The sequence below is a fragment of the Tenebrio molitor genome, chromosome 7 (assembly GCF_963966145.1).
Source record: "Tenebrio molitor chromosome 7, icTenMoli1.1, whole genome shotgun sequence".
Lineage (NCBI taxonomy): Eukaryota > Metazoa > Arthropoda > Insecta > Coleoptera > Tenebrionidae > Tenebrio > Tenebrio molitor.
In genome coordinates this window covers 19,793,966-19,813,653 of record NC_091052.1, presented here as the reverse complement: position 1 = coordinate 19,813,653, position 19,688 = coordinate 19,793,966, and the positions used below count along the sequence as shown (strand labels likewise).

Below are 19,688 nucleotides of genomic sequence, written 5' to 3'. Positions count from 1 at the left end.
AATGCCTCAACTTCGAAAACACCCTGTATATTAATTCTAATAATTATCGTAGGTGTTATTTATAAATGTACTCATTGTTATTATAAAAAGTGTAAATTAGGGATCGATGAAAGTAAAATTAATAATAGAAATTCGATTGTCAATAACATCATTACAAACTGCTGCAGGAAAATGCCTCGAAAATTCCCTCCGCAGATCCAGATGCAAGGACTTAGCAGAGACCAATCGACCGAGCTGACATCTGACGACGATGATGATGTCCATAAAACAACAACTACCACTTCAACCGGAGCCACAACATCACGTCTCGAACAACAGAAAGAATTCACCCCTAAATACAAATAGTTTGAATTCTTTTCTTAAGGGGGGAAGTGTTAGGAACCTACCTCCAATCAAATTTCAATTACTGTTAGTTTAATCAGAGAATAATCTAATTTAGATTTAGAATTGCTGTCTTTTTGAATTATTGTCAACTTTATCTGCTAATGTATTGGATGTCTTCACCCTATCTCTTCTGTAAAATAATCGTAATATTTAAGCTATGAGTTCGAACTCTGAACTATTTGAACTTTGATCTCATGAGAACCAGGCAAAGACCCTTTTTTTAGTTGTAGATTACTGTTTAAGATTGGTATAACCCCTAACTCGCGAGAACGGATAGAACACATGTTGCCGTAGTCGATGACTGTTAAGGCGGCCTTACACCAAGGCAACAATTGGCAACATGTTGCCTGCAACATTTTTTAATAATGTTGCCCGTCATTACTAAAAAATGTTGCCGGCAACATGTTGCCAATTCGTCGTCTTGGATAGACAAGGTTCTAACTGACATTTTTCATGAAAATGAGTTAGAAATAGAGAAATAGAGATATTATATGAAGATGAAGTCGACGTAAATCAATTTGAAACAGATGAAATAAATTTTACAAATCAAGAGGTTAATAATAACATTAATGAGTATGTCACTAAAGTAACTTTTTAAATGTTCCATGTACACATTTAACTTTCCTTTAGACAAAATCCCAATGTGAACACTGATGACAGAAGCAATACGAGGAAAAGACTCCTAAACAACGATAAATGGAAAGCTACGGAAAGAAAGAAGAAACATCAATCAGGCCAAGAATATACTAACAAAAGAGGAAAACGAGTTTTATCCAAAAGAGTTTCCGCAAAGAAGGATTGTCTAAACACGTGCAAGTTTCATTGCAGTAAGGATATTTCACAAGAGGACAGACAAGTAATTTTTGATTCCTACTATACATTAAAGCAAAATGAAAAACATTTATTTTTGTTGCAAAATACGGAAAGGAAGGTAAAGGGCCGTAAAACAAAGCAAGGTGTTTCTCGCCGCAGTTATTCATTTTTCTATTATTTTACACCAAGAAGAACCAAAGTACGTGTGTGCAAAAGTTTTTTTTTGACAACACTCTGCATATCACAAAAACCTATCTACCATGTCCACGAAAATTTGAACGTTGCCGGAGTTCCAAAAAAAGACGGCCGAGGAAAACATCCACATTCTAACCACGCAATTTCTGATGCCAAAAGGCAACATGTAATCACTCATATAAAATCCTTTCCTGTTGTGGAATCGCATTATTGCCGCAGTAATATCAAACGCAAATATTTAGAGTCAACCCTCACTCTTAAGAAAATGTACAACTTATATGATGAGGATTGCAAAACAAAACATGAAAAACCTGTGAAATTAAGCATGTACGGAAAAATCTTTGTCAGTAACTTCAATTATTGTTTTCATGTCCCAAAAAAAGACCAGTGTGAAAAATGTTACACCTTCATGCTAAAGAAAACTGAACAGACGTCTACAGACGAGGAAACGCGGATTTATGAAGACCATGTCTTTGAAAAGACCAAAATGCGGGAATCTAGAAATGCAGATCGTCAGGATAAATCAAAACAAGTCCTAACTTTTGATTTAGAAAATGTTATAACTTGCCCTCGAACAGAAATTGGAACATTCTTTTACTTGCAAAAAATTAATCTCTACAATCTCACGGCTCACTTGTCTTCCTCAAATACTGTATATTGTGCCATATGGACAGAAGTGGTCCAGGGACGTACTGGAAATTGTTTGGCCAGTGCGTTTTCTAAAATAGTTGAAAGAGTACTCCATGAGCATCATGAAATTACTGATCTTACAACTTGGAGCGACTCATGTGTTCCACAAAATCGGAATTCCTTTATCTCTGCGGTTGTAATGAATATTTTAAAACGTCATCCAACGTTACAAACTATTACGATGAAATATTCTATTCCTGGTCATGGGGCAGTTCAAGAAGTGGACGGAATTCATAGTAAAATAGAAAATTATATGAAGAAAGTGGAATTCTTCTCTCCCCTTGGGTTTGTCAGGAATTTGAAAAAAGTGGACAAGAACTTTATTATAATACAAATGAAGGAAAGCGATTTCAAAAATTATGATGAATTTGCACAACATTTTAATTATACCCAATTACCTTTTACCAAAGTCATATCCATAGGCTTTAGCCAGAAATTATTTGCATTGGAGTATAAAACAAGTCATGGCCAAAATGACTACCCTTTCAAGATTAATATAAAAAATGAGCCGAAAACTCGACGTTGTAAAAAAAAGACCTCGACAAAAAATGAACCCTTTGAGGGAGGATTTGAACCTATTTTAAAAATTTGTCCAAAAAACAACCAGTTTCAAAAGAAAACATTGAGGCTATTAAGAAAATGATGCCGAGCATGCCCCAAATAGATAAAGCCTATTTTGAGGCTCTTCTCAATATGAAGGTCGATACGAAAAAGTCCAAGAATAAGAAAACTCCGCCATTTGAATAAGGATATGTTTTTTAAATAATATGTTATGTTCACAATTATGTTTTTTTATTTAAAGAATTGCGTTTTGTTTGGTTTTTATTTCATTTTTTCAATAATATATTTTTATTTTTTCTGTACTGAATTTATTTTTTAGTACATAATACTAATTTAATTTATCTACGTTTGAGTTTTTATTTGTTTTGTTTCCTAAAGAAGCCGTACAAATAAACCCTAAACTGTGATTTTTTTTTTAAATTTTAATATTTTGTCTGTTATCAGCAGTAGTTAGAACCATTATGAGTCTATAGTCATCACTTAGAACCTTATCTAGTAAAAAAAGATGAGAAAATGTTTGCATAAAGTTCTATCTGTCATTTAAAAAATCTCATTATATACGAAAGAAACACAGTGTCGCCCTCTAACCTCGAATATAGAATATAATTGGAAGAAATCAGTACCAAACGGAGTAAGTTTCTATTTAATGTGTGAGAAAGATGACATTTTGCATATTTAAAGGCTATTTACTCGAAACTACCACGATGCCAGATAGAACTTTGGCAACCCAAGACGACGAATTGTTGCCTTGGTGTAAGGCCGCCTTTACTCTGTCGCTCATCGGTCCAATTTTGTAATCCTTATTTTAATAAACCTAGAACGATTCAGAAATGGTATTCGGTAATAGATGGGGAACCGGGATTTACCGGAGAAGCCTTTCAAGCCATTAAATTTAGAGATAGCAATTCTAAGAACTCTAAGCGAATTGTGGTTAACTTGGTATTAGACGAAATGTCTATTAGGCAAAAGGTAGAGTACAATGGCAATAAATTTCATGGTTACGTTGAAGTTGGCACAAATTGTGGAATTGATCAGGATCTGGAGTATAATAAAATACAAGCTACGAATGCGTTAATTTTTATGGCGGTTGCTTTAAATGAAAGCTGGAAAGTCCGGGTAGGTTACTTTTTTTGATAAAAAGTATAACTGCTGATGAGAGATCAAATGTATTAAAGCAGTGCTTAATATCATTAGAAGAAACAGGAGTTAAGTAAATGCCATTCCATTACATCTGACGGAGCACCAGTGAATGTAGCTATGTGTAAACTAAATATACAATCAATTATCTCCGTTAATACAAACATTTTACTAAGAAGATTTAGGCTAAAATTCTTAAGAATAATGTGTAGTACCTCGTGTTACAAGGAACGCGTCAACTTCGAGAACACCTGTAGAAATTTGAATCAGAGTACAATTTTCAATATATCCTTAGCTTCAAGCTTAGTCAGGACCACCTGGAAACGTTTTTTAGCGCAGTAAGAAGTCGTGGTGGCTGCAATAACAATCCATCGTGTCTTCACTTTAAAGGAGCCTATAAAAAATTAATAGTGAAACATGAAATCAGCGGGTCAAAATATGGCAATTGTAGTATTTTGGATGCAGCCAACATTTTACATGTATCTTATAGTAGTATTAAATCCAAAACAACAAACTTGATTCTCGAAGAGGGCGTAGGAGATTTTGAATTAGATAGAGAAAATGAAAACATTTTTTTCCAAATTCATTGCTGTCTAATTTTGTTAACGATATATAGCAGGATTTGTAACTAGAAAGGCAAAATCCAAGATATTATGCCAAATTTGCAATTCACAGTTGCAAAGTATAGATTGTACTTCAAAGTTAATTAAATTTAAAAATAGGGGTGGCTTAGCTATATCTAGTAAATATGTTATTGAACTTTGCAGGGAATTGGAACGTACAATCAGATGTACCGAGAAAGCAAAGTTATTAAACAAAAAGAACATTAAGGAGTTAATAACTCTACAAACCATACGAAAAATGCCAAATTTATTCAGTGATGAAATGATGACTAATCATATTAAAAACCAACCGATTTTGGATAATCACAGAATAAAGTTGATCAAAATTATTTCTAAAATTTATTTGACTTTAAGAATACACTATGATACACTAAAGGATAGTGCTAATACCCAGATAATGCGTTGAAAGCGACAGAAATAGATGGTATGTCTTGTTCAACTATGATGGCTGTACACCGTATCCAGTACTAATAAATCCATGAAAAAAAATCGATAATTGAAACGGCCTTATAAGCGTAGCTTTTTGATTCAGATGGCCTTGAAGAAGTCTCCCGTGCTGTATGGGCTGTAGCCCCGTCTTGTTGAAAGTACCCATGAGTCAATTCATCATCGTGGAGTTGATTAATGAAAACATCAAGAATGTTGTTCCGGTACCTTTCAGCTGTTACTGAATCTTCAAAAAAGATGGGTCCAATCAATCTTTGTCGGGACATACCAATCCATACTCCAATTTTCAGAGGATGCAGTGGTGTTTCACGAAAGAAATGTGGGTTATCTGCACTCCACATTCTCATTGTTTGGGAGTTTATCAAGCCAGTTAGATGAAACCATGCTTCGTCTGAGTAGAAGGTAAGGTCAAGAGTCTCATCATTATTTATAAAATTGTTAAATCAATTGCAATAAGCAACCCTTTGATTATAATGAGGTGGCAGCAGTTCTTGATAAACCTGGACTTTGTAGGGGTACAAGCCAAGATCCTTTCGAACAATCCTCTGACTGAAATGTGCGAACTGTGTACCTCAAGGTCTCGGAAAATTGTTCATAAAGAACAGCAACATTTGGAAATTTTTCGGTGGATTCTTGAAAAGCCGGTGCAATTTAGTATACCCACGTTCCATTTTCATCTTGCTGACCATTGCGGAAGTAAGATTCAATCATAAAAATCTTTTGTTCTGGAGTAAAAACCATTTTCAGAGATTGAATGAAAATGAAAAAAATTGTAACGCACTGGAGAGAATATCGACATGGCAAGATAACAAAACATCAAGCGATGCTCACTGTCTGTTACAAACACTGCGCAGCTCCGACTTTATAATGTCATCGATATGCTTGAACGATATTTTGGGTAGGTAACCAAACCATTACTACTTGAAATCATGTACTGCACGAAAAAAATATATATACATAATATGTAGAATAAACGTATTCTATACTAGGATGTATGTATGTATTAAAATGTATATTTTTTACGATTTAGGTACAACAGTTGCACTTAGTCGATTCTTACAAACTGCAACTGTCAATATTAAGAGAGCCACTGATGCAATTAAGGATACGATGGACGTACTGAAATCAAAACGGGAAAATGCGGACTCTGTGTTTGGTCAATTATTTTCCGAAGCTCAAGACCAAGCAAAACAGCTAGACGTCGAGTTGAAATCACCACGAACAATTTCCAGGCAAATACATCGACCAAACCATCCGTCGCAATCAGTGGAAGAATACTTCAGAAGATCTATATACAGGGCAAGTCACATAAGGCTTATTTCTTAATTTATTTTGTACGCAACCAAAAATACTAATGACGCTGACTACTTGATACCATTTATAATGTGATTTAATTTAGTAATCAACGTAGGTATGTAATTTGGCTAAAAATGTCACAATGACGTTTTCCTGTTCTAATTAATGAAATCAAAAATTAAATTAATCAACTGTCATTTTGACATTTTTAGCCAAATTACATACCTACGTGGATTACTAAATAAAATCAGATTATAAATGGTATCAAGTTGTCAGCGTAATTAGTATTCTTGGTTGCGTACAAAATAAATTCAGAAATAAACCTTATGTGAATTGTCCTGTATATACCCCTTTTAGATTCTGTACTCAACGATCTAAGCCTGAGACTTTCTCCAGATGTGCTGGATTTATTTCAGTTGGGAGTCTTTTTGCCTAAACCAGCATATAGCGACCGAGAAATTGAGACGGTACAAAAACTTGTAGAGATGTACCAGCCATTTTTGGACGGGAGTAAATCTTCAATAGTTAACGAATATCGACTCTGGATGGTGAAATGGAAACGGGCATTCGAAAATAATTCCCCCATCCCAGAGTCGGTAGTTCAGGTTGTAGAAACATGCGTCCAAGATTTCTACCCAAATATTTCTATTTTTTGAAAATACTCGCGACTCTTTCAGTAAGCGTAGCAACGGCGGAGAGATCATTTTCCACCCTACGCAGGGTGAAATCATGGCTACGTGCCTCAATGGCACAAGAAAGATTATCAGGGCTGGCGCTGCTGAACATTCACAAAACCTTTGATTTTATATTACTAGATTGGCCACCTAAATGGAAAACCGTATGCAAGAAATTTTACTTTTGGATGCCACTGATAGAGAGCGTAGCAATCAACGAAACAAATTTTTACAGTCGACCGAATGAATTTGTGAGCACTAATTAGAGTTGATGAATATTCAGGCGAGCGGTTCTTTCTTTGCAACTTTTCACAGAATCACAGACACAGCGTACGCTATCAAGGGCCGAGCCAAGCCAAGTAGTGGAGCAAAATCGGACTGAAATTATGACTTCTAGCGATTCCAAGGTATAACTCAATGAGACCAATACTATCTTGTAGAGGACATTTTGGGACATAAGGAATGGTCATCTACAACTTTTTTTAATAAGACCGAACTTTGAAAACGGCTTTTATACGTAGTTGAGGTGTAATCCGAAACACTACGTTTCTCGTAACATTTAACGCTGTGTTAATTCAACTATTGAAGCTATAATTTGGATTTTTTGTATATTTATACTAAAAAGTACAGCGCTTTCAATAGTGAATTGGAAATTTCGCAAATATTGAGAGTTTTGAAAAAAATAATTAATAAATTTAGATGAATCACAAATGCGCATAGTAAACTTCACTCTGCTGGGACCTATGTGAAATGTTGAAAATTTCGATACACATGCAGCGAGTCAAATGTAACTAAGATATCGGAAATGTTTTTAAAAAAAGAATTAATTCTGTGGCCTGTATACTTTTTGAGAAAATAATTATTTTTTATTCGACGAGTGAACGCGCGGCAGCTTCTGCCAGGCAGAAATAACACGGCACGCATATTTAGTCGTCTATATCGATATAGATAGATAGTGTAGCCGTGTCAAAACAATAATTGTAAAGTTTTGAGTAGGTAATATTTTTGTATTTTTGCTAAAATTTGCCTATGTACTTTAAATGCTTTCTTCTTCGTTACCCTCATCCTCATATAAACAAGAAACATTGTTCTGACATTTTTTCCAAGAACAATCACTGCAGCATTTTAAGACTTCCTTCATGCACATATGTACAATTATTGTTTTTTTTTTTTTTTTTAAGAAGGATAGATAAGCTATGGTAGATACTTTCACACCATTACCAAAAAAGGTTGTGGTATTCGCTCCACCTTAGGAAATAATTAATCATAATCTTCAGAAGAACAAAGTACGGGGTCATTATAAATGATTGTCCCATCGCAGTAGGCGTTGGTGACGTAGTTGAATGTGCCGCAAGCTTTATAACATGAGTGAGACTAGCATCCCCGATAGGTAGTGCTGCTGGCGGTAGTGTAAATTTGTCTACACTAGTACTAGTACTAGTACACTATTGTCTAACGTTGCGAAGCTAGAGGCACATCCCAAATTTGTGCGGGTTTTCAACGCCAACTGCGATGGGACAATCATTTATAATGATCCTGTATATAAGGTGCTGCTTTTTTTCGGTTCCGGTCTTTTATTAGGTTTGTCATATTTTTCAATATTGTGAAATGATACTCCAATGTATCAGCCTTTAAAGGGAATATTCAATTACTTTAGGGATTTCATTGTTTGGTGTTAAACTATCACATTTTTCTTGAACAAAGACCAAAGCGGTGGGTGGTATTTTTTTCGTTAATATAGTTTACTGAGGTCACTTAGTATAAGAGTTTAATGCTGTGATATTTAGCGTCACAAGCAAAGCAAAAAATTATTTCTCCACGACTATTAAAGAATGAATGCATTCTTGTTGGATATTCAACGAAAGAATGATATCAATTCCATATCCAGTGAGAGAAAATGCCACGGCTGTCGACGTCGACCAATCTATCCCTGCATCCCTCGTATTTACATTCCCTCACCCGCAGATCGCCAATCAGATGCGTTTCTGAACAATAAGTTGCGCATCGCGTAGCAACCGCTAAATGAGGCACAATTTTAATTGTCAAATAGTAAAAGTCAAATTAAATTCAATTCAACCTAATGACATTAGAAAACTGATAAACATTTTTTGCACGGACCAATTATGCCAAAATAATAAATGTATGTGCATGAAGGAAGGCTTAAAATGCTGCAGTGATTGTTCTTGCAAAAAATGTCACAACAATGTTTCTTGTTTAGGTATATGTATGAGAATGAGGATGACGAAGAAAGTATTTAAAATAGGTACATTTTAGCAAAAATTCAAAAATTTACCTACTCAAAATTTTACAATTATTGTTTTTAGACGGCTACACTCTCTATCTACATCGATATAGACGACTAAATACGCGTGCCGGGTTATTTTTGCCTTCCAGGAGCCGCCGCGCATTTGCTCGTCGAATAAAAACATTATTTTCCCAAAAAGTATACGGGCTATCGACTTAATTGTTTTTTTCAAAACTTTTCCAATATCTTAGTCACATTTGACTCGCTGCATGTGTATCGCAATTTTCAACATTTCACATAGGTCCCAGCAGAGTGAAGTTTACGATGCGCTTTTTTGATTAATCTAAATTTATTAATTATTTTTTTCAAAATTATCGATATTTGCGAAATTTCCAATTGACTGTTGGGAGCGCTGTACTTTTTAGTATAAATTTACAAAAAATCAAAGTTATAGCTTCAATAGTTGAATTAACACAGCGTTAAATGTTACGAGAAACGTAGTTTTTAGTACACATCAACTACGTATAAAGTCCGTTTTCAAAGTTCGGTCCTATTAAAAAAAGTTGCAGATGACCATTCCTTATGCCCCAAAATATCCTCAACAGTATGTCCCCGGATTGAGTTTACAAGAGGACAAAATTTTTTATTTTTGATTTTACGTAAAAACTTCAGAGGAATAACATGTTTTGCTTCATCTGAAACCCCCATTTCCGTTATTAAAGTCTCAGTATTGATACAATGTATTCTTAACTTAACATTTTTTGTTCAAATTTGGACTTAGAATTAATTTTTATGTTATAAATTTATTACAATTGGCCTGGTTTTTTGACAAACAATTTATTACTGTTGCAAAATGTTGTCTTTAGAACAAAGAATTTATTTAATCCAATGTTGGACCGGTTTTTGTCACATAATTACAAAATTTAATGAAAAATTTCCCAACAGTTATGTATCAGGCATGGGTGTTCAGAAGCTTAAACTTCGATACAGGGTTGAATGATGTACAGAAAACGGCGCATACTTAATAGAATAGTTTTATATTCAATTATTATTTTTTCAAAAAAAAAGGAAAATATTTTGTCTGCATTTTCTTTGATTTTAATGTTAAGTCTTCCTCTGTGTTGAAAAAGACTTTTTAATAACAGAAATGGGGGTTTCAGATGAAGCAAAAAATGTTATTCCTCTGAAGTTTTTGCGTAAAATAAAAAATAAAAATGTTTTCCCTCTTGTAAACCCAATCCGGGGACATACTGTATATATTATACAAGATATTATAGATCTCATTTAGTTATACCCTCAGAATAAAAACCTTCCTTCATTTCGCTGTTATCTATCTTTAACAGTTGCCTCTATTTGCGGCCACTTTTCCAAAAGCAACGGTATTCCATCGTGTAGAGAAAAAAGTTAGCTTTATTTTGATATAATTTATGAGGATAGGTTATGATATGAACGTATAAATTAAACAGAGACGTAGGTACCTGTTTACACCCGGTTGCCAAAAGGTTGGGGCCAAGTGAGAAATGGCAACCCAAATTTTTTAAGTTCTTTACACATCTCTCTTTGAAATGAATTATAATTTATCAAAAACGAGTGAACGAAATTGTTTGCAAAAAATAAATTAATTTAATTTTAATTAAAATACTTGCGGCTAAATTTTCATAGGCAACCGGCAGAAACATATATCCCCTTATTGTGAATAATTAGTTTCTGATTTTAATAAAGTATTACATTAATTTGCTCAAAATAAAATAATATGTATTATCCGTTCACCTGACATCCGCACTGTCAGTGTCATTTTTTATTCAAATTGGTCGATGTACTATCGGTGGACATTAAAAGCTGGGACATCCAAAATTTGCTCATTGTGTATCAGACTTTTGAATTGTCACTCAAAATAAAAATTGTCATTAAAGAACTGAACTTTAACTTGATGTTTCTGACAGTGTATCATTGGTATGTCATAATTTTTATAACCTTATTTCTAAAAAGTCAAATTTACACGATGTATATTTGTGATTTTTGACTTTATACAAATTTGATGTTTGTCCCAGTTTTTTATGTCCACCGATAGTACATCAAAATTTCGACTTTTCTTTTGAGTGTACATTAAATCTAGTGATAAATAAATTGCTACTGTCAGATAGAAGAAGTTGGGTTATAAACTGGTGTTTCAAATTATTTTATTTAACGCTATTTAAGGTATTGCATCTAAATCTTCCTAAGAATAGAACTCCAATTCTGATCCTGAATCGGACGCGGCAAGAGAAATAATTGTTGGAGGAAGATCAGCAATAGATAAATGACTCATATGCCTTTCTAATGTGGCAACATTATTTTACGTAAATTACCAAGTTAGTATAATAGGGATTTTAAATATTACCAACAGTTTGTCAACCTGACAGTGCGGATGTCAAGTGAACGGATAATACATAGTAGTCATAGTTGCGATTGTAGAAAAAATGTTGTGTGTGTTGCGAGCGCAAGTGTACTATTGGGACCACGGAAATTTGACTGATATAAGATGTGAAATAGGCTTTAGATGCTAGACGACTTAATAAACCTCATTTTAATATCTACTATTGTTGCATGTCATTTTGACAAATTGCATTCATCAATCCTGAAAAGTTGCAAGTGCTTAGATGTGATTTTTTGGAAACTAAACAGTCTGTTATTAAACTTTGGAAATTACAGTCGCGGACAAAAAAATAGGACAATATTTTTTCGCTAATGTAAGTCTCTATACTATTTCTATGGTTACTATTAAAATATTTATTTATTTATAAGCCAGGTTTACTTAACTCAATTTTAGTTAAATTTCGTAATAAGACTTGTCCCACTTTTTCTGTCCGTGACTGTAATAACTAAAATGTAAAATAATTGTGCATAACTGTTTATTTCGTCAAAATGAATTGTTATGACATTTATGACAATAAAGCTTAGACTACATTGGGTTTTTTTAAATGACATAAATAGCTGCCCGAAATTCCATCCCAATAGTACATTGTCAATCTCTCAATCAACATCAACAATGTATCACTTTGCGTTCTTAATACACAAAGAACTACATATTTCGTGTTAGTTTCCTGAGATACATAACGTGAAAAGTCAACAAACAAACAGTTACCATTGATACTCGGGAATTAATTTTATAATAATTTTTTAAACTAAAACAATGATTTAGTGATTACAGTATGAAATAAAACGCATTGCGTTATATGTCCAGTAATATTTTAAACAGTAACTCATCGCCTCGTCTGTTCCCGTCGCGTTCTGGAAACATTTCGAATTTCGACTCGATAGTGCGATACTCCCGTGCGATACTCCGAACTCCGCGCTTTATTTAAGTTACGACAAGCTTACTCTGGCGACAGAAACGTAACGTATGTCTAACCGAATTCACACAGTGGCAATAGGCGCTCCCTCTGGTATCCGCATCCAAAAGTTTGCAGAAAACTGGTTCCATTGGTGGCCAATCTAGTAATATAAAATCAAAGACAAAACTATTGATCTTAACGTTGATGAGATCATCGATATATTTGCAAAAAAAAAGAAAAATCGAATTCGTAATTTAATAAATATATTTAGTAATGTAATGTCTAAGGAATTCGCGAATTTTAGGCATTGAAATATAACAGATTATGTCGCGGATTAGAAAAAGTAAATATGTAACTGTATAAATATATTTATTTTATTTTTTATTGGATTGTCATCCTTCTTAATGTTGTCTTTAGAGAGTTGAGATCATTATTATTAGGTTCTCATCTTCTTTCTTTTATATACTTTTGTTTTAGTGTAATAGTGTATTATGTACCGTGCTGTCAGCATATTATTTCCTGTAATTGGGTTCTTCCTGTATGAAATATATTTATTATTATTTCAATTATTATTATTATTATTATTATTAATTCATTTGCCCCGTGACTTTATAAGTATCTTGAAGCTCTGCGGTGTATGTACAGGTGGATAGGTTACCTTACTTATAGGTGCCTGTGATCAGCTGTGACCACAACCTAATTTGAAGGCTGGATCCGCGCCTGGTACCACACTTTTTGGATCAAACATTCGCTACACCGCGCACCGTGTAGCCGGTACATTTGCCGCACCAACTGTCGAACGTATTTGTCTCAAATGTTCGGTCCAACGTTGGAGCCAACGTTCGTATTTAGCATCGTGTAGCGGCGGCATAAGGCGAATGCTGGGTCAGTATTAACACCTCTCAGGGGGTTGGCACTTCATATGAAACAGCGAGAAACACATATTTAGTTAATCATACTTTTTATAGATGGCCCCACCATCGTTCCTCCATGACACTGCCAACAGAAACTTGGTGGGTAAAATTGGTAAAATAAAAATACCAAGACCAAGACCAAGTTGTTTTTAGCACGTGCTTAGGTGTTTTGTGGTGCGGACGCTGTTTCGTTCTTTACTATTTTTCGTTCTTTCGCTGGTCGTGAACAGTTCGTCTTTGGATCTCCGCTCTTTCGCTTTTCTGCAGTGTTCCGGTTTGTGTTACTGTTAAGTTAACTATTTCTACTACGTTTTATATTCCTAGCTACAGAACAAATGTGTTACTTAAGTCGCCGGTCATTTTAATGTGTAACAACTTTAATCAGTTCGCTACAAGGTGTGACATACACTTTGACTCTCTGAAGACAATTCTCGACGCTGTAGAATGCCGACTATTGTCTTTAGAGAGTTGAGATCATTATCTGGAATCTTGTCGTATGTACCGTGCTCTCAGCACATTATTTCCTGTAATTGGGTGCTTCCTGTAGGAAATATATTTATTTATATGTACGTTGTTTTGTCCCATCATTTTGTTACATAATGACAGTATGTAGTTATAATATAGTTTGAAAGTTTGTATTTTTTTTTTATTGTTACCATTCTCTTTGTGTATGTATTTTTTTTAGGTTGCTCATTCAACACTAATCACATTTTAATCAATGTTGTGTTACATATAATTATTTAATATTTTATTTTAACGTAAAATATTATTATATTTTTATGTACATACAATGTTGATTGTGATTAGTGTTGATTGGGCGACTGCAATTCCTTGGAAAAAAAATATATCATTTGAATATCCCGCGCATTTTTCTCGGATGTTTTACGTTAAAGAAATCTGTATTTCTGAGACCTTTTAGCGGCTGTGTAGTAAACCCATACCTTCAACAGATGGCGCTACAAAATGTGTTTCTCTTTTGAGAGAGAGAGTGGCCTATCTATTTCTCTTCATCTAGGACACCTCTTTACCACTTTAGTCTGTGCCTACCACCTTTCTTCCGCACCCATCCTCACCGTACCCATCCGGATCTTCCCGTCACTGTGGTTGAAAAGACTCTGGAAAGTTAGGGACTTTATGGAAAGTCTCAGCAGTCCGCCCTCTCTCGGGGAGAATGAATTTTCCTTGCCCTTTAGTTATACAATGGTTATACTAAGATATTGACGCGACCTTGACGCAACCTTGAAACACAACAAGAGAAAAAAAAGGGCATTTGCACAAAGTTTGAATGGTGGGAAACGATGTAGGAGGACGCCCTGAGGCTGTCTAGCCAGAAAAAACGCGAAAATTCAAGAAGTAGGTAAAGTAAACAATTACCTAAAATTTTATCATCAAGTAATAACCTTTCATGGTATTGTGTATGAAAGGTTTTGGAAGTTTGTCAACCCTCCAGGTACCACAGTACAACATTTAACCGATGCAATAAAGGAAGAACTCAAATTATTACAAATTAATGAAGCACTCCATAAATTGATTGGTCAAAGTTACGATGGAGCATCAGTTATGAGCGGTAAGCTGGGAGGAGTACAAATAAAAATTAAAGAAACATATCGAAATGCACACTTCATTCACTGTTATGCCCACCAACTTAACCTTATCCTCCAAAAAGCGGCGAGTCAACACAAACCGATAATATTAAGTATTAAGGGCATAATCAGGAGATTATGGCACGAGGGAATGTTTAAGCCCGAGGAACGAGGGCTTTTAAATTCCCGAGGGCCATAATCGACAATTATGCCCGTGATACATACAACGTTTTATTCTATTTTATAATTTCTAAAAGATTCAAACAAATATTTAGTATTCCTTAAAGGAAATCAACTAAAAGTTGTGTCCATGCAAATTTAGTTAGCTATTTTGATGTTGTTAGGGTTACTGTGTATATAATCTATGATTTTCTCTAATCAAATAATGTTTGATACCATTGTTTGAATAATTAAACCGACCGTTACTTGGCAGATTTTTGACAAATCCGGACCATAAAGGCCAACTTATGCCCTCATTTGGGGGCGTATAAAGACGATTATTGAAAAAAATAGAATAAAAATATTTTTGCAAATTTACATGCATTTTCGTCTTTTTTCGGACGATCCCCAAAACGTACGGCGGTACTGGATAGGGTGGTTAAGGTGAGATTACCTAAAGCTGCACCCACTCGTTGGGCTTTCATGGTAATATATATACACGTAATATCAATACAAAGTGTGTTGAAACTGTACACACTTATAAAGAAGATGTAGTACGTTGTTTGGAGCAAATCATTGATGAGGAGGAAGACGGTAAGAATATAAATCAAGCAACTGGTTGAAAAAGACATTTGGAAGATGAACTTTTTTGTTTTAGTTAAATTTTTTCCATAAAATAATGCCTCATGTACGAGTAGATATATTGTTCAAAAAATTCGAAATATTGATGTTATATTAGTCAAAAACTACATAATGTCTTTCAACAGCAATATTCAAAAAGTAAGAAGTGCTATTTTAAAAAAATCAGAAGAACTAAGCACATCATCAGCAAACAGGAGAAAAGCTAATGCAGAAGATTCTAAGCGACTAATTTCACTTGAAATTTGCGATATTATTATGTATGATCATCTCATGATTTCACAGTTATTCCAGGCGGAGAAATTTGAAGCATACACAACCAATTTTCCCCAAAATATCTTAAATATGGTGAAGGCTAATTATGCTACAGTAAATATTTCTAAACTAAAATCAGAACTTGAAGTAATATATTGTCGTGAGGATTTTCGCAACAGTGCCGGTACAGTCGCCATACTTCAACTTTTTATTAATATGAATTTGTCTGAAACATTTTCTGAAGCAATGAAATTATTAAATATCTTATGTACACTACCCATGACGACCGTGGGAGATGTTTTTCAACTTTGAAACGGGTAAAAACATTTTTACGCAATACAATGGGACAATCTAGACTTAGTGCCTTGTCTATGCTTAGCATCGAAAAAACACTTGTGAAGAACATTCCAAACTTCAACGAAAAGGTTATAGATCATTTTGCAGAACTGAAGGAGAGGAGAATTGACTTGAAATATAAGCACGTTTAAGGTATGTTTTATTTTGATAATATATCAATTTATTATAATTTTTTTTTTATCAGTGTATCATCACATACAGCACGGCGCGTATACCCTCTTTCTTATATTTTTGAAGATTTATACACATGTATTTATATCTTTTTTGTATTAATTAAAATTCCAAAACCAAAATGACCCCCCTGGTTATTAACCCACGAGCAAATGGTTTTTTCCTTGAAGACGTATTTTACTTTTTTCGTTCTGTTGTTCTGTGGAAATAGCTTACATTGTTTTTTTAATGTTTTTTACTTTTTTTTTTTGCTCTGTGTTGCAAATATCATAAGTTGTTTTTTTTTATAATAAATATCTACATACGTGCATTTAGTTACATATTTCAAGAATTCTACTAGTCTAAAGCCCTTTATTCAACTCCAGTTGGGGTATTTTCAACATTTGGTGAGGAATAAGTATGTACGTAGTAAGTAAGTATTTGCCTCGACCAATTCGGTCATACAGAAAATTTATTATAATTTTTGTTCGATACCTCTAGGGAGGTATGGATACAGACTCACTTTCTAGGGAAAGTGAGTCTGTATCCATGGTTACCAGTGGGCGAAGGTTTCACTTTCGCTCACACATAATTGAAATTTGATTTTATGAAAAAGAATTTGCATATTGAAAATAATTACATACTTACCAATAGTAACTATAACAATTCATCATTTTACATAAGTCAACACGACGACAGCCACCGAATATGCCCATCATCAGTACCACTTTTTGAAGGATCTTTACTTGGTCCGCGGCTTCCAGTAAAAACTTGCATACATCGTTTCTTGAAAAAGTTGCAGCTTTTTTGGGCTGATAGTTTCTACATTTTGTTTTCAAAAAGGAGGTGAGACTGTTGAACCTGTACAATTTATTATATTAAAACAACTAATAGCTTATTAAAAAATCTCTTACATGGAGATGTCAACGTTTTGATACAAACAGTGAATACCACGACCGCACTGATGCTGCTCCTATATTTTACAAATATACACAGAACATTTATTATAAAATAATTTTTCTAGTCTAGTTTATCTTTCATTAGTTAGTAGATATTCTCAGTTAGAGTTGAAAGTACGAATATGTAAAGTGTAAATAAATATTATTCAATACATTATTTTGGCTATTTAACCACAATTAAGAGGATACTCTTATTACAGAGTTCTTACACAATTCTGCACACACTACCTCTACATTTATTTACACATTGAGGAACACCACTTTATTTATTACTCATTCATCTCAGTCTACAAAATCAGCTTTTGTGCCTAAATAAGCTGGTGAATTAACGCACACAGTGTACAGCGTACATTTTCAAAAAAAGCCGGACATTTTAATGACAGTAGCCAGCTTCTTTCGGAAATATAGTGCATGACCTGCATTTTAAATCACGTCAGGCTTATTATCACTCGTGAAATATCCTGTATATATATACAGTTACTCCTGCAGCTCTGCACTGAGGTCAGTCAGGTCACAACACAACGTACAATGAAAATTTAAAATTGACAAGTGACGCACAGTTGATTGTTTTTCGCTCACTCCGCTAAAAAACTCGACTCCCTTGATTTTAGCTTTCCGTGTCGTGCTGCGAACGATTTTCCGATTTTAGTTTGTGCTGCGAACGATTTTACCGTGTCGCATGAAACTAATTCACTGCCCGGGAATAAAATGTATGTGGCGCGCCTAAAGAAGTTTTCACTTCAAAAAGTAGGGGTCATGTCTCATGGGCTAGATACTGGCTTATCACCCATACCGCCCGGGTTCGATTCAAGGTTAAATCATCAGGTTTTTTCAAATCACTACCATCTTTCGGAGGAGATGTAAAGCTGTCGGTCCCGGCTGCTTACTTAGTAGTGGTCGTTAGGTGATGTTAGAGGCGCTTGCGCGACCTGAAAACTTCTAGCACTTACGGCCGGTTTCATAATCCGACCCTAAAGTCTCCTTTAATAAAATGCGCCTTTAAGGTAACTGCGACTTTAAATCTAAAATAAAAGAGACTGCATTTCATAAACACGGACTATCGAAACATTAGTTAAAATTTGCATTAGTTCGAAAACGAATCATCCACCGTGTTAACGTAGTCATTATTTTCCTAGGGAATTCTAGGGAATTTTACAGTAAACGTTTGAAAGTTTTGGTAACTCGCAACTGTTTCCCTCGGACTTTGAAATGTATTTCGAGTATTTTAATTTTTGTTTACATTCTGTATTTTACATTTTGCTAGTAGAGCAGCGCCAAATTAAAACATCCGATTAATAAAAGATTGCGACCAAAGATGCCAAATCCAACCTTTCAAGTGAAGGAAGAATTTTATAAATCTAAAACAAAACTTGTATTAAATAAGATCCTACAGGAGGAAAGAGAAGAACATGAAAGGAAAAAACTGTTATTAGACTTAGATATTGAACTAGCAAGAAAACAATTGAGCAATAAAAACTAATGAATTCATGGAATATCTTTATTTTCTAAATACCTATAAGTTTCCGAAATGTTGATTTAATTATTGGGTACCTACTAATTCACAAAAAAGCAGCAATTTGTGGCAATGCACTAGCGAAATGTCACTTGTCATGTAATTGAGGTTATGTTCCCCATTTAAATCCACCTTTAAAGAGATAAAAGGCCGACAACGAGCGTTTAAAGTTAAAGGGGGTTTTAAGGATTTAAAGACGCCTTTAATGAATATGAAACACAATTTTTAGTTAAAGGTGGTTTTAAATTTAAAACGGCTTTTAAAATACACTATGAAACCGGCCGTTAGCCTTAGCCAGAAGGTATACGATTATTTATTTTTTAGTAGAAAAAAAATAAACAGAAAGTCCAAGTGGGACGATTTTATGAAATCAAAAGACAAAATATCGGAAAAAATCCAAGAAGCACTGAAGTTAGTAAATACAAGCAAGGAAGTGCCAAAAATCGCTCTAGATCTTTATAATAATTTAAGCGGAGAAATAAAAAAAGAAAAAAAAAGTGGGTAGAAAGAGAACACAGTGAGATAACATCTCACCTATCGCAAATACTCAGCGGGCACGGGTGTTTTGAGGCCTACAAGAAAAGAATAGGTAAGACCCAATCAGCGCAGTGTCGATACTGTTATGCGGAAGAAGACACGTGCGAGCACACATTTTTCAGTTGTGAGAAATGGAGTGAGATACGGCAAAGAGCAGAAAATGAAATAGGAAAGAAAATAACAGTCGACAACATAGTCCCGGAAATGCTAGCAGCAGAAGCAAAATGGCACATCGTACAAAAA

The 19,688-nt window shown here is 34.4% G+C and overlaps 1 protein-coding gene, 2 long non-coding RNA genes and 1 pseudogene across 3 annotated transcripts in view; 3 read left to right on the top strand and 1 right to left on the bottom strand.

Moving 5' to 3' along the window:
* The window catches only part of LOC138135461 (uncharacterized), an 80,119-nt gene that overhangs the window by 18,134 nt on the left and 42,297 nt on the right, over window positions 1-19,688 (bottom strand). The gene's annotated exons all lie outside the window — the stretch shown is intronic.
* LOC138135614 (uncharacterized) lies at window positions 1,010-3,020 on the top strand (the record flags this gene model as incomplete). Its single annotated transcript, XM_069054388.1, has 1 exon — window positions 1,010-3,020. A coding segment is annotated over one exon (1,716 nt), but the record flags the coding sequence as incomplete, so codon positions are not given.
* LOC138134952 (52 kDa repressor of the inhibitor of the protein kinase-like) lies at window positions 5,418-12,763 on the top strand (annotated as a pseudogene).
* LOC138135462 (uncharacterized) lies at window positions 13,285-13,929 on the top strand. Its single transcript, XR_011160991.1, has 2 exons — window positions 13,285-13,392; window positions 13,447-13,929. It is a non-coding gene; the product is annotated as an uncharacterized lncRNA (long non-coding RNA).